Here is a 14,652-nt window from a genome sequence, read left to right as displayed (position 1 = left end):
TGCCATATATGCTGGTGAGCTGTTCTCACTGGTGGTCAAACCTACCTACAAAATTATTGACCACAGTATGGGTTTGCCTGTAGAGAAAACTATCGGGGTCATAGGGGACAAACCATGACGGCTAAGAAGTAAGTTCTAGCCCTTAATTTTATTTATTTACCCTTTTTTTTGATGTCCTCGAAGTGCGGGTCGGGGTTTGAATTACCCGAGCTATTATGCTTGAATAGGAAATATTTTAATTATGGGTCCCACTTATTTAAGGGAGTGTGTGATGGGCTTATAATCTCATGGTGGATGGACCCATCCCTAAGTACGTTCTTTTCTATTTGAAACCAGTGGGTTGATCCATTTAGCCCATTAGGCCTATTTGACTTGATGAACTAAAAATGGGTTTCTATTCTAATGTTACCCAACCAAACGGGTCCTAAAGTTACTTTTACTTATTTAGAGCTAAAGGAATTTACTTCTCTTTACTATTCTCACCAAACCTAAAACGTGGACGAAGGAGAGAAGGGAGAAGAGGGGTGGAGGAGCTTGATAGGGGGTTTGAGGATCTTGCTTCTTGGAGCCTCAACGTGGGTACCACTTCCTTGAGGTAGGTAAGCCTTTAAGGCCTTCTTCCTTTTTTATTTTGGGTTTTGGGGTTGGGAGATGAGAGAGAATCGGTCTAGGGTTTATTTTGAGACCCAAGGATCGATGTGAACTCATGGCCATGATCATGGTGGAGCTATCTTACTCCTTTGGCTAACCTCAAAGCTCCCAATCCCATCCCAATGGAAAGACCTAGGGTTTCTACCCTATTATGCCCTAAATGAGGTTCTCCTTGCTTTCTTTTATTGAATCCTTGGGATGCATAGGCCTAACGAGGTCTTAGGACCCTAATGTGCCAAGGAGGAAGCTCTCTTGGTGTTTCATTTCCTCCAATCTACTTGAAAATGAAAGCCTTGGTGAAGAATCATTTAATTTTGGGGTTTGGAGATATGTTGTTTTACTTGCAGTTTCAGGACCTATGAAAAACCGCCCCCGTAACCACCTGAGACCATCCTCTTAAGAAGCTCTCGATTAAAGTTGGTTTTAGGTGCGGTTTCATATACCCTGAGAAACCACCCATAAAACTGCACCTAGCAGAACCCTTCTTAAGCCCCTGTTAAGGTTGGATTTACATGTGGTTTTAGGTTTGGGCATGAAACCACCCATAAAACCACCCTACCTTTAAAGTCTAACATTTAGTTAATTTGTGGGAGACCTTTTGGGGATCCTCCCCTTTGATATAATTAACCATATTATCACTCTTTCACTAGGTTAAATCTCCTATTTTTGCAACGTGCTACTTAATCGCAGCGACATCTCTTAACTTCGGGATATAACACCTAGGGTGAGTGGGTTTGGTTGTTTGGGCTTGATATTATTATTGCATTGTATACCATGTCATCAGTATAATTTATTAAGCATGCTCATATATATTGCATACTTTTATATATGATTGAGATGATGTTGTTTGGAGATGCTTTACTTCGATGGGTTACGGTGCCGGTGAGTACTGGTGCCAGAAACCCGAGTATTTATATTTATGAAATACCATTATTAAATGTCATATTGAACTATATGTGCCGTGCTGTGCTGGTACCCTAGTGGAAGATGGTATGGGACGTTTACGCGCTCGAATTATCTCTCAGGATGATAGGAATTTCGTGTAGTATGTTTGTGGCTAGGACTTGTATACCCTTATGCTACGGCCCTTACCAACAGGGGTTCAGGTATTGGGTAACCAGAACACCGGATTTTATGGAGGTGGGAGAGGCCAGTCATGGTAGTAATGGTTATCGGGGTTTGCCACTGGGTGGTCTTGGAGGCTTCGACCGGCGTAGGCCCCTGGTGACAATTGAGGTGCATTGTGGCGATAAGATAAGTGACCCACAGTGACTCTCGAGTTGTCACAGTAACATATACTTTGACTTAGTTGTGATGATAGATGAAAACTTTATTTAACATATGTATGCATCATTGGACTATGTGATCTGTGTGTTTGTGCATCCCCATCCCCTCACTGGCTCAGTGGAGCTAACCTCCTCGTGTACACACTTTTTAGATTATGATGTAGGTGGCAAAGGAGCACCGTGATCGATGTCCTCGAAATGATGTTGCCTACAGGGCATATTGATGGTTAGGACTTGGTCCCTTTTCTGATTATTTTAGGGCTTAAAGCCTATGTATAAACATTTATTGTTATACGCTTGTTGATAGTTATTAGATGGTCATGAAAAATGTATTAATTACAGTATTTATCATTTAGCCTTTGAATATCTTGTAATTATTTGATTTTATATGCTTCCTCAAAACTATTGATCTTTTGGAATGTAATATTCCCTTTCCGCACTCTGATATTATATTACTTTAATATTGGTTATGACTGTGCGTTGGGACACTATGTCAGTAATCCTGGCAGCTTAATGGGATGACATGTGTCGTCCTAGTCACCCCTTATAATGTATAATATTCCTTGTCTGGGATGGGGGTGTGACATTAGTTGCTACCCCCTTCTTCTAGCCGACGTTCTATTTAACGGCGATCGACGAGTTATCGTCTAAGGCTCAGTACCCTGCTCCCTTCCTCTGCTTTGTCTTCAATTAGTTGCGGCAACAAAAATATAGTATACCAAGGTGATTTCACTCTGTTCCCTCTTCTTCTTCGTTGTCTCCATTTGGCCAACAATTGCAGCAGCAGAGAAACAATATTCCAAGGTAATTGCAGTGGTGGATACATTTTGTTACTCTTTTTCTCCGTCTCCGTTCGGCAAGTGATTGGAACAACAAATCTCTCTCTTCTCTGTTTCCATTTATAAGTTTTTTTCTCAGAGGATGCCAAGATATACATTGATTTGTCTCTATTTACTTGTATTTTATATTTTCTGGTTCAAGATTGTTGTGGTTTCATTTTTTATGGGGTAGGGGGCTTGTGAAGACTGATGGATTACTCTTTCCCATTTGAAGAAGAATCGTTTATGGGAAACAATTTTAGATTAACATACGAATGGTTTGATTGTGGCTATTTGTATTAGCGGTTCTACTGGAAGAGAACCGTTACAACCAATATTACCTTCCATTTATGTAGATTCCAATCCCATCTTCTCCTTGATTCTTGTATTCAATCCCTTCATTTTATCTTTCCATTTTTTGTATAAATGAATCCCATAATCCAGGGATCATCTTGTAAATATTTTACCTTTGATAATGATAATAGATACACAGAAATATTCAATCGGAATTCCCATTCTTACATGTTATCAGCCTGACTCAGTCTTGGCATCTCACGTTTCCCTTCTTTAGTTTCCCATCTTCTCCTTCCAATGGATCCTCCCACCGGAACAACTGCTGCTGTCTCTTCTGCAGCTTTACCTATAATCGTCTCTCCTTCCATCGACAACACTTCCCCTTATTATCTTCATATGTCCGCAGTCCTGGAACTATTCTAGTCTCTTAGAGGGCGATAACTATCCGACTTGGCGCCGTGCAGTTCGTATGGCCTTATTTGCTAAGAATAAGATGCAATTCATCGGCAACTCTCTACCTCAACCATCACCTCCCTCTCCGGACGTGCAGCTTTGGGACCGATGCAACTTCATGGTCCTCTCATGGCTTCTCAACATACTTTCATGCACCATTGCGGACAGTGTGATCTATGCGGAGTCTGCCGCTGCTGTGTGGAAGGAACTTGAGGAAAGGTTTTCTCGTAGCAATGCTCCTCAGGTCTTCCACCTCAAACAAGCCATTGTGACCATCCAACAAGGCATTGACTCGTTGGCTGTTTACTGCACCCATCTCAAAGTCCTTTGGGATGAATTGTCCTCATATGTATCAGCCCCATCTTGCACTTGCGGTGCCCAGTCTCAGCTCCATTCCGTTGCCCAAGAGGAGTGCGTATACCATTTGCGCATGGGTCTATCTGACAGCTATGCCGCCATCCGATCTCAAATACTCACCATGGACCCTTTGCCTAATGTCCATCGTGCATATTATCTCATCCTCCAGGAAGAACAACAGCGTGCCCTCACCCCTACGCCTTCCCTACCCGACACGGCTGCCATGGCTGCCAACAGGGCTGCTCCAACCTATGTTCCTCGTGGCGATGCTCAACGATCACAGGGACGCCCCACACAACAATTCCATGGCTGCTCCAATCGCAACCGTCCTTACTGCGATCATTGTAATGCCTATGGCCATACCAGTGAGAAGTGTTGGCCACTTTATGGTTACCCTCCGGGTCACCAACATCGATCCAACATGTCACAGACCTTGGACCACGCGATCGATAATCCTCGCCATGTCAATGTAGCTACTACTACTGATGTCCCTATACCAAGCCTGACCATGGCCCAATACCATCAGCTCATCTCTCTTTTAGGTAATGATTAGCCTTCTACACCTACTCAACTCGCAGGTACATTGGCTGGTTTTACTGTTTTAGGTAAAGTTTCTCCACCATGGTTATTTGATAGTGGTGCATCCGATCACATGACTTGTGATCTCCATGGCCTCATTAATCCCAACCCTCTTACTACCTCCACTCCTGTTCGGTTACCTAATGGGAACCTACTGTCAGCCACTCACAAAGGAAAAAAATCACTTAATTCCTCCATGATGTTCTCTATGTTCCATCTTTTAATTTCAACCTAATATCTATAAGCAAACTTACTCGCAACCAGAATTGCTCACTCATTTTTTTTCTATCCTTTTGTGTTGTTCAGGACCTGTCAACGATGAAGCCGATTGGGGTGGGAATGCTGCGTGATGGCCTTTATCACTTCTGTCCGCCGGGTACATCTTCCGTGTGCGCCTCCATTTCACCTACTCCCAACTCGGTTCTTTGGCACCAACGCCTTGGGCATCTCTCCAACGACCGCCTCCGCCATTTGTCTTCCTTTTCTTCCCTACCCTCTTTATGTGATGTTTGTCATTTATCAAAATAGACACAGTTACATTTGCAATAAGTAATAATCAGAGCACACAACCCTTTTCTTTGATTCATTGTGATATTTGGGGTGGTTATCGCATTGCTTCAAACATTGGTCCACATTATTTCCTCACATTAGTGGATGATTTTTCAAGGGCTGTTTGGGTTTTTTTAATGTGCCACAAATCTGAAACTTACTCCATTTTCACGTCATTTTATGCCATGATAGATGCACAATTTAATGTTCACATCAAACAGATATGTAGTGATAATGGTATGGAATTCTTTTCCAAGCCAATGCTTGAGTTTTGCTCCAAAAATGGCATTATCCAACAACATTCCTGCGTTGACACCCCGCAGCAAAATGGTGTCGCGGAGCGTAAGCACCGCCATCTCCTTAAGGTCGCACGTGCTTTACGCTTCCAAGCGCACCTACCACTTCACTTTTGGGGGGAATGCGTTTTAACCGCTGCTTACCTCATTAATCGTATACCCACGCCCAATCTCAATGGGAAAACACCACATGAGCTTCTATTTGGAACCGTTCCAACTTATTCCCACTTTCACACCTTTGGTTGCTTATGTTACGCCCATAACCATGCCCCTGGTCGCACCAAATTTGACCCTAGGGCTGTTCGTGGTATATTTCTCTACTACTCGCATGCTCAAAAAGGGTACCGGATTTATGATCTTCAAAACAAAAATATTTTTGTATCACAGGACGTCACATTTTCATGAGGATGTTTTCCCATTTTCCACCATTCCTCCATCACCTTCCCCCCCCCCCCCATTCGGTTCTTCCATTACTGGTTCCTGACGTTGAGGACACCATAATTCCACAAACCTCCTCTCCTAGTCCTCCTCCCCCCCGCCCCACCTATCATTCCCACCCCTCCTGCAAATCCAGGTTCAGACCCCTCCATCCCCATTCGTCGTTCTAGTCGTACACATACTCGACCCCGTCATCTCAAGGACTTTATGTGTAACTTGGCCTCACCTGCTTGTTCTCACTCTCAACTGACGACATCTTCAGGTAAAATTCCCTACCCCATTCATTCAGTATTATCTTATTCCCAATTCTCTCTGACACATATTGCTTTTATGAGTGCCCTTCATTTAGAACAGGAACCTACTACCTTCACTGAGGCCATGAAACATGCTCACTGGAGAAAAGCTATGGAGGTTGAAATTCAAGCCTTGGAACAGAATCAGACTTGGTCATTACAACCACTACCTGCAGGCAAATCACCCATTGGATGCAAGTGAGTATACAAAATTAAGCGAAATTCTGATGGCAGCATAGAGCGGCATAAGGCTCGCCTCGTGGCCAAGGGTTACACTCAATAAGAGGGCCTCGACTATACTGACACTTTTTCTCTAGTCGCTAAACTCGTCACAGTTCGTAGTCTCCTCTCCATTGCTGTTGTGCGAGGTTGGCACTTACATCAGCTAGATGTCAATAATGCCTTTCTACACGGCGATCTCCATGAAGAGGTCTACATGCGCATTCCACCTGGCTTTTCCAAACAAGGGGAGACTCGATATTGCAAACTCCAAAAATCGCTTTATGGCCTTAAACAAGCCTCTAGGAATTGGTTTGCAACATTGACTCGATCGCTTCTTGATTTCGGTTATCGCCAATCCAAGGCTGATTACTCTTTGTTTGTTAAAAATACCGGCACCACGTATACTGTCATTCTAGTATATGTTGACGACATCATTGTGGTCAGCGATGATCACATAACCATTCAGAGCCTCATCTCCTTCCTCAATCATCGGTTCAAGCTAAAGGATCTGGGCAAACTAAAGTTTTTTCTTGGCCTTGAGGTTACGCGCAGCTCCAATGGTATCTTCCTTAATCAATGGAAATACACTTTGGATATCCTATCAGAATCAGGTTTGCTAGCAGCTAAGCCCGTGACATTTCCTATGGAGCAGAACTCACGGCTTGACCCTAACACAGGAACACCCTTAGCTGATCCAGCTCAATATCGACGGTTCATTGGTCAATTGCTCTATCTCACCATCACACGGCCAGACATTGCCTACTGTGTCACCAATCTAAGTCAATTCATGCATCTCCCACGCCAGTGACACATGGATGCCGCAACCCGTGTCCTTCGATATCTTAAATCTTCTCCAGGCATAGGGATTTTCTTTCCCACATCATTCGATCTATGCCTTACTCCATTTTGTGACTTTGATTGGGCCGCTTGCCCGACCACCGGCAATCTATCACTTGTCTACATCACTTTCCTTGGTGATAGTCCTATCTCTTGGAAGTCAAAGCCGCTCATCGCACAATATCCGCTCATCGCCACGGCTACTTGTGAATAATGAGTTACGACACTTCTTCATTTCCATGCAACTTTATTGTGACAACCAAGCTACTCTTCATATCGTAATCCGGTCTACGAGCTTACTAAACATATCTTCATTTCCCATGTGGTCAAATTGATCCAAGACGGATCTATCAAGCACTTCCCACGTCGCATCTCATTTGCAACTCACGGACATATTGACCAAACCTCTTGGCAGAGCTACATTTCATAATCTTCTTTCCAAGATGGGCGTTCTTGTTCTTCACACTCCATCTTGAGGGGGAGTATTAGCGGTTCTACTGGAAGAGAACCGTTATAGCCAATATTGCCTTCCAATATTACCTTCCATTTATGTAGATTCCAATCCCATCTTCTCCTTGATTCTTGTATTCAATCCCCTGATTTTATCTTTCCATTTTTTGTATAAATGAATCCCATAATCCAGGGATCATCTTGTATATATTTTACCTTTGATAATGATAATAGATACACATAAATATTCAATCGGAATTCCCATTCTTACAATTTGATTGAAATCAATCTAGACCCATATCTTAGTATGGATGTCTCCCTTGAATCTTAGTCCTATTTTTTGATGAGAAGTCAGGCTTAGGGTGGGCCTGGGCTAAACTAGGAGGATTCAGGATTGAATTGAGGTTTTAAAAAGCCTGGTGTAGACGCTAATTTTTTGTCACCCCCTAATTGGTGATGATGACAACGGGACATGGACGATGGACGACGCACTCTCCCTCTTTTCAGACCCAAAGATACCTGACCCATAAGACCAAAAACTATACTGAGCACAAAATGGCCCATTTTAGGCCCAAAAATAAGGAAAAATGACACTGCGCTCCCACGGCGCCGTAGACTCTTCTCACGGCGCCATGGACGCACCTTCCCATGGCACCATGGGGATGTGTATCAGATTTCCACGGTGCCATGAGGGGGTGTGACATCAGCCTGCTGACGTCACCCACGACACCGTGGAGGACCTATCCGGCCAGGAGAGAGAAAGGGTCCCCTCCCTCATTTCCCAAGGAATTTTGGGTAGAGAGACCCTCCCCAAGTGATTCCTAGCCTCTTTTTCCTCCCTTTTCACCCTCATTTCTCCTCCTTCTCTCATGAGTGTGTGAGTGCTTGAAGTTTTCTTGTGGCAGACAGATCCTTCGATTGTCCCTCTGAGTATAGAGTGCTTTGGCTCCTTGGTGTTGGTATCCCGTCTGTGCACAGATAACCATCAAAACTCCTTTGTTACAGATGTTATTCTGTCTGTTTACTCCTCTCCAAATCACTTGAAAGAGCCGTTACTCTGCCGAGAAAGAAGCAGCGTCAGTCCATTCGTCTATCTCCCCTGAGCCAGGGGAATACAACCATACAGGTATAATTATTGCATTTTTGTTGATTCAATGTAGTCCTTTCATATTTCATCGTTTTGGTCTGTATTTTTCATATATGTAATGTAATTTATTATGCTTTAGTTCAATTCATAGCATCTAAATGTAGTTTATAATGTCCTCCATCCCCGTAATAAAAGAGAGAGAACATTCGTCCTTATGTAGCATCTAACACAGAGAGACCGGCTTCGGCCGGGCGAGGTGGGTGCCTAACACCTTCCCACACTTGTAACCTGACCCCTTACCCGAATCTTTGGTCAGACCATATGGAGTCACGTAGCCCGATTTCGCTCACCACGGGTAGGGCTACACTTAATGGGTCCTAGGCCCTAACCCTAGGTGGCGACTTCTCATTATATTAGCATATTTTAATGCGTGATCCCAATCCCTTATTTATCGATATTATACATTGACAATGTTATCCACATCCATACACACACACATGTATCTCCCAAAACCCTATGTCGCCATATACCACAAAGGGCTGAGGAAACCTTCGTCCCGAAGGACCGCGGTACTTACAGTGGCAACTCCACTACGGATGTGGTGGACAAATGTCCACCCGAGGTCAAACTCTCTAAATAGGTGCTATCAATAAATGACAGAATGTTCTTTCTAAACTTTTATAAAATAAAAAAAAAGAAAAAATAATAATAAAAGAATATAATAAAAAAAAAATATACAAAACAAAATACAAAAAAAAATAAAATAAATGAATAAATAAATACCATAATATGTTTGTCTGGCTAACCCTTGTGTGTACTAACCGCATCATGCATAGTGCTCGAAGTGAAATCAAACGGCGAGGGTACTCCCTGTCATGCCTTTACCCCCGGGGAGGTGAGGCACGTCATACTAAGTACTCTGAGATCGGATGATAGCCGCTTCCTGTACCACTTTCTTGCACACATACACTGCATGGGAACCCCTCTTACCCCCGTAGTTAGTCGTTGGACCCCATGAGTAGTCATGGGTAATTCGCGGCGAAGCTACAGCCCTTGATATTTACTGTACGAGTTTAGAATCACCAGCGAGGGTATTCGCTAGTGTGCTATGGAGTGCTTTGCCACTCAAAAAAGACACTAGCTCGATTACTCTGAGTTTGTGTGACCTATTCTCCAGGTATATCAAAAGAACCACGTGCCTACAATTCGCGACCACGAGCGATAGGTATATTGGTTCTATCAAGGGTGGCCATGTTCTGTCCTATGGAAGCCTACCCCTTACATTCATCATGTAGGAAAATAGACCACATATGATTAGGGTACGACACAAACTAACCTTTGTTAGCTGTAAGAAAGACCGAGTTTAGGGTCATTTGACGATTAACCTGGTTTTGATATGAGATGCCACCAAAGATAAGGAATTCCATAGTCCCACGATGGTCCCTCAAAGAAAAATGGAAGTCCACTTCCATATAATGGAACCTTACATGTCCCTCGAAAAAAAAAAAAAGAAGGCATCTCATCTTGACTCCAGACATAATCATCAACAACCCGGTAACGAGGATCTTTCTTTTGTTTGTTTTTTTTTTTTGTGTTCGAAAATGCTTGGGCAATGACGGCATTCGAAGTCTGGTCTCAGAAGGAGTCTGCTGAAACTCTGAAGACCACTCCGATTACTTGAGTCGAATAAAATAATAAAATGATATGAAACAAATGTCATAAAATACCAAAAAAAAAAAACCATAAAAAAAAAAAAACTCAAAAAGAAAAAATGACAAAAAAATAAAATAAAATTCTTCTTTACCCTTCTTAGGGTCTAAACTAGGTATTCTTCTCTCTTTCGTAGAAGCACGATTCCGTCCTTATCCATCTGGGTCCGACACGACGGAAGGTTGACTCGAGCCAGCCCACCATTCTCCTCAAGATCCCTGATTCCTTCTCATTCTTCTAGTTCATCTTCTGAGATATCACTTGTGAGTAACATGATACCTCCGGAGGATCACCTGTCTGAAAGTCACGTCGAAGATCGAGTGGATAGGCTGCAAGTAGACATGGTCAAAATGCGGCAACTCATGGCACAACTAGTTCAGTCGGTCAATGAACTATCTAGGGGCGGATCCATAGCTGGACCAGCAGAGCAAGAAGTTTGGAAAACTAACTCAGCAACCATAAAGACTCCAATCATCATACCAGTAGAAGAAGGGGAAGATAGCCACCCTATGGACCCTCCTGAGACTGAAAGGGAGAAGAAAATGAGAGAAAAAGTAGCCGAGTTGGAAGTGGTTGTCAAGGGCAAAGTCAAAGAAAAAGATGAAGAAGACCTGGTGTTCTTTCCCGAAGGGAAAATCCCCAAAGATTTCAAGTGGAAATTGGATAAGTTCGACGAATCGGGAGATCCTAGGGCTCATCTCAAGATTTTTGCCACCATTACCAGATCATAGGGGTTTCTGAAAACCAAATGGGGCAAGCGTTCTTATATTCTTTGGCCGGATCTATTTTGAGGTGGTTAACCCAGCTTGATCACACTCAAACCCAGTCATGGGCCTTTATGGTTAAAGCCTTCACTAAGCAATATTCATACAACACCGAGATGGATATTACTCGAAGAGAATTGGAAACCTTGAGGCAAGAACCAAGTGAAGAGTTCTCAAACTACATCATACGGTTCAGGGAGAAGGCCGCAAAAATGTGGAACCGCCCTACTGAGGAGGAGAAGGTCGAGATATTGTTAGAAAATCTGTATGGGGAGTACCGTGAGAAGATATACTACCAGCACATCAAAACATTTGATGCTCTTATGACAATTGGGAAGAAGATTGAAGATAAGATCTTTAAAGAAAGGCAGAATCAGGGTATGACCCGTGAAGCATCAGGAAGCTATTCGGCAAGGAAAAGCCCAAGAGCCAAAGGAGGAAATGCTGTAGGGACAAGCAGCCAGGAGGCAAAAGTCCAGGTGGTAGCCACAGGATCCACCCCTCTTGTGATCCAAACTGAATCTGAAGCATCCAGGAGGAATTTCAACTTTGAAGGAATGACACCCTCATTGTTATTCACCAAGCTCAAGAAATAGGGAATGATCAATTCAGTTCCTCCTAGGCCTGTGGATTTGAACAATCCACCTACCTGGTATAAGCCCAATCTGTACTGTCATTACCACGACCAACAAGGCCATCATACGGATATATGCCTAGCTCTTAAGCATGCGATCCAGGACTTGATTGACGAGGGAAAAATTGAACTTCAGAAGAAGCAGCCACCAAATATCACCACAAATCCTCTACCTAACCATGGAGTAAACATGCTTTAAGAGGATGCCGAGCAAGCAGATCCTACCACCTTGATTCATCCAGTCAGAAAGAGGAAGCTAATGAAGGCACATGTCTCTATAGCAATGTTGACCAAGAAACTTAAGGAGGAAAAAGAACCACATATTCGACAAGAGGTGTCTCAGGAAGTGGATCGGCCTGATTCCCCCTTTCTATCATCCAAAGTCAGAAGGTGCCACATGGGTAGAATACCAGATACCTGCATGGAAAATCTCACAAGCACTGGTGAAGGGGACCTATTCCCCAGAGTCATCTACAGGATCAGCAAGCATGCTGCAGGAAGAGACACCATTCCAAGATCCTACTACATTGATCCAGCCCATCCCATGGTATTCAGGAAGAGATGAGCAGTCATGGTAAGCACGGGCAGAAAGGATACAGGTTTGCGTTTATTGCACCCGAACCAACTGTGATGGGAATATCCGAACAGGCGGGCAACCATGTGACCGAGGCAGAGGTATAGCATCCATCAACCGGCTTCGAAAGTTAGATTTCTTGGAGTATGGTTTAGAGGGTCTCGAGATAATGACACCATTGTGCAAGTATGGTTTCTCATCATCTGAAATATGTCACCTGGTTCTTGAAGAAGAAGAAGGGACTGAAATCACCAGAGTCACACCTCAGCTCCTTAAAGCAGTCTCAGCACTAGCTATTGGACAGGCTCTGACCAAAGAAGTCTCTCTTGTCCATATAGGGGGGATACTGACAATAGCTCAGATGAGGAAGACGACTAAGAAATCCACGAGGGATGGATAGAGTATGCCGAGAAAAGTCCAACGATGGAGGACGAAGGAGTAGAAGCGATGGATTGGGTAAATAACATCGGAAGCGATGATAACAATGACCCTACCAGCCTTATTCAACCCATATCATCAGATGAGTATGAAAGCAGAGATGATGAGGAGATATCATCTCCAGAGGTTCCCAGAGGCGATTGGACGGTGTCCAGAGAAGATTTCGAGCATTGGAGCATGAGCGCCTTTTACCAGGTCGCAGATATACTCGATGTTTCCACCAATACTTAAGAGATCCTATACAAGGCTACTTCTCTATTTCCAGATCTGGTGTGTAGTAACTTCGCAGCACATTGTGAGAGCTTGGTGATGCCAAATGAGAGTGATGTACTTGCTCGAACCCTCCATGAGCTGAAAAATATGACTTGGTTAGTCAATGCTTTGGCCTGTGATTTGTTCGGAACTCCTCCAGAAGACCTGGCCTTGTATTCAGATTCATTCTCCTATCCGGATCCACCTTGAAGAAGTAAAACATGGGATGCATGGATCAATGATATCAGCCTCGGGGAATTTTAGATTGACCCCACTAGAGGTATCTTTCCTATGGACATCGATGATGAAGGGGAAGAGCCGTTGGAAGAAGAACAATCATCTGAAGAAGATGAAAGTGAGCAAGAATCTGCATCAGAGGAATCCAATGATGAAGTGTCCGAAGGGGAAGAAGAAATGGAGGATGAGGAACCTTGGCAACCAAGGACGCGTCTGGAGAAGTATGAGAACATTTGCGGACCCGCACCATGGGAATTATCATTCCGGGTGAACAAGATCCACCGGGATGTAGATAAAATCCAGGAAACACTCATGAGAATGGTGGTCTTGGATGATAAGTACCAGGAAGAGCTTCAATAGCTAGAACCTGTTAGAGAATAGTGGGCGCTCTCTCAAGCGATTCGCCATTTGGAAAACTCTGTAAAGCTAACTTTGGCCTTGGCACAAGACTTATGTGGGACTCCTCCCCCGTCTTCGTATCAGGGTAACAGAAAATACCGTGCGTGGGCAAGAGCACATGATGATTTCTATATGTGTCATGTCAATGAGGGAGAAGCAGTAAATGACCCAACAGGGAATATCCACCCAGTTATTTCAACCCCAGAAAAGAGGTCCGAAAGTTCAGTTTCTCAAGGAGAAAAGAAGGATCGCAGCTTCTATAAGTCATTGGCGGAAGCAAGAAAGATGTACCAAGCGGCTTCGGAAGCCTTTCATGCCATTGGCCAATTGATACCGAAGAATCCCATACAGTCCAAGAAAGTTCTTGCGAGAAACCCTATCAGGAATCCTAAATCAAGCCCGAAAGTCTATCGTGGCCTTGTCTGATGAAGGAGGTAAAACCCGAATTTGTCCCAAGGGTCCTCTTATCATCACTGATAGTGACGAAGAAGATGGGGACTTTTGCCCAGTCCGGTTGGTCATTAAAGAAAGAGAGTCAGATGTGGCGAAAACCAGGAGTGGCCGAAACTTCAAGAATAAAGAGTTGACAGTGGAAAAATATCGGTCTAGCCAATCAATGGCGGTTGTTGAGCCAGAAAACCGAGTACTAGACCAATTGAAGAAAGCCCAAGCCAACATCTCAATCTGGGGATTATTAATGGCGTCGCCAACCCACCGAGAAGCTGTTTTGAAAGCTCTTACCAAGGTTCAAGTGCCCATAGAAATGGGGCCTGAGGAATTATCTCACATAGTGGGAGCCACTTACGCCATTCAGTCACTCTTTTTCTTAGAAGAGGATTTACCCCTAGGAGGAAAGAATCACAACCGGGCGCTTTACATTACGGTGGAATGTAACAAGAATCAGGTCCCCCAGTTTCTGATAGACAATGGGTCCGCCCTCAATGTGATGCCCCTCAAAGCAGCCAGATGCATGGGTTTATCTCTAGACAAAATGAAGTCGTCCAGTCAAACCATCAGGGCATACGACAATTCCA

General features: G+C 43.8%; 1 protein-coding gene across 1 annotated transcript in view; it reads left to right on the top strand.

The window, feature by feature from the left end:
- Positions 1-3,518: 3,518 nt before the first annotated feature.
- The window catches only part of LOC122655398, a 32,077-nt gene continuing 20,943 nt past the window's right edge, over positions 3,519-14,652 (top strand). The window contains 4 exon segments of the mRNA XM_043849595.1: positions 3,519-4,328; positions 4,745-4,825; positions 6,076-6,190; positions 6,350-6,847. Coding sequence (XP_043705530.1) covers positions 3,519-4,328; positions 4,745-4,825; positions 6,076-6,190; positions 6,350-6,847 — 1,504 coding nt within the window.

Source organism: Telopea speciosissima, chromosome 3, assembly GCF_018873765.1.
Source record: "Telopea speciosissima isolate NSW1024214 ecotype Mountain lineage chromosome 3, Tspe_v1, whole genome shotgun sequence".
Taxonomy (NCBI): Eukaryota; Viridiplantae; Streptophyta; class Magnoliopsida; order Proteales; family Proteaceae; genus Telopea; species Telopea speciosissima.
This window is presented reverse-complemented; position numbering and strand designations above follow the sequence as displayed.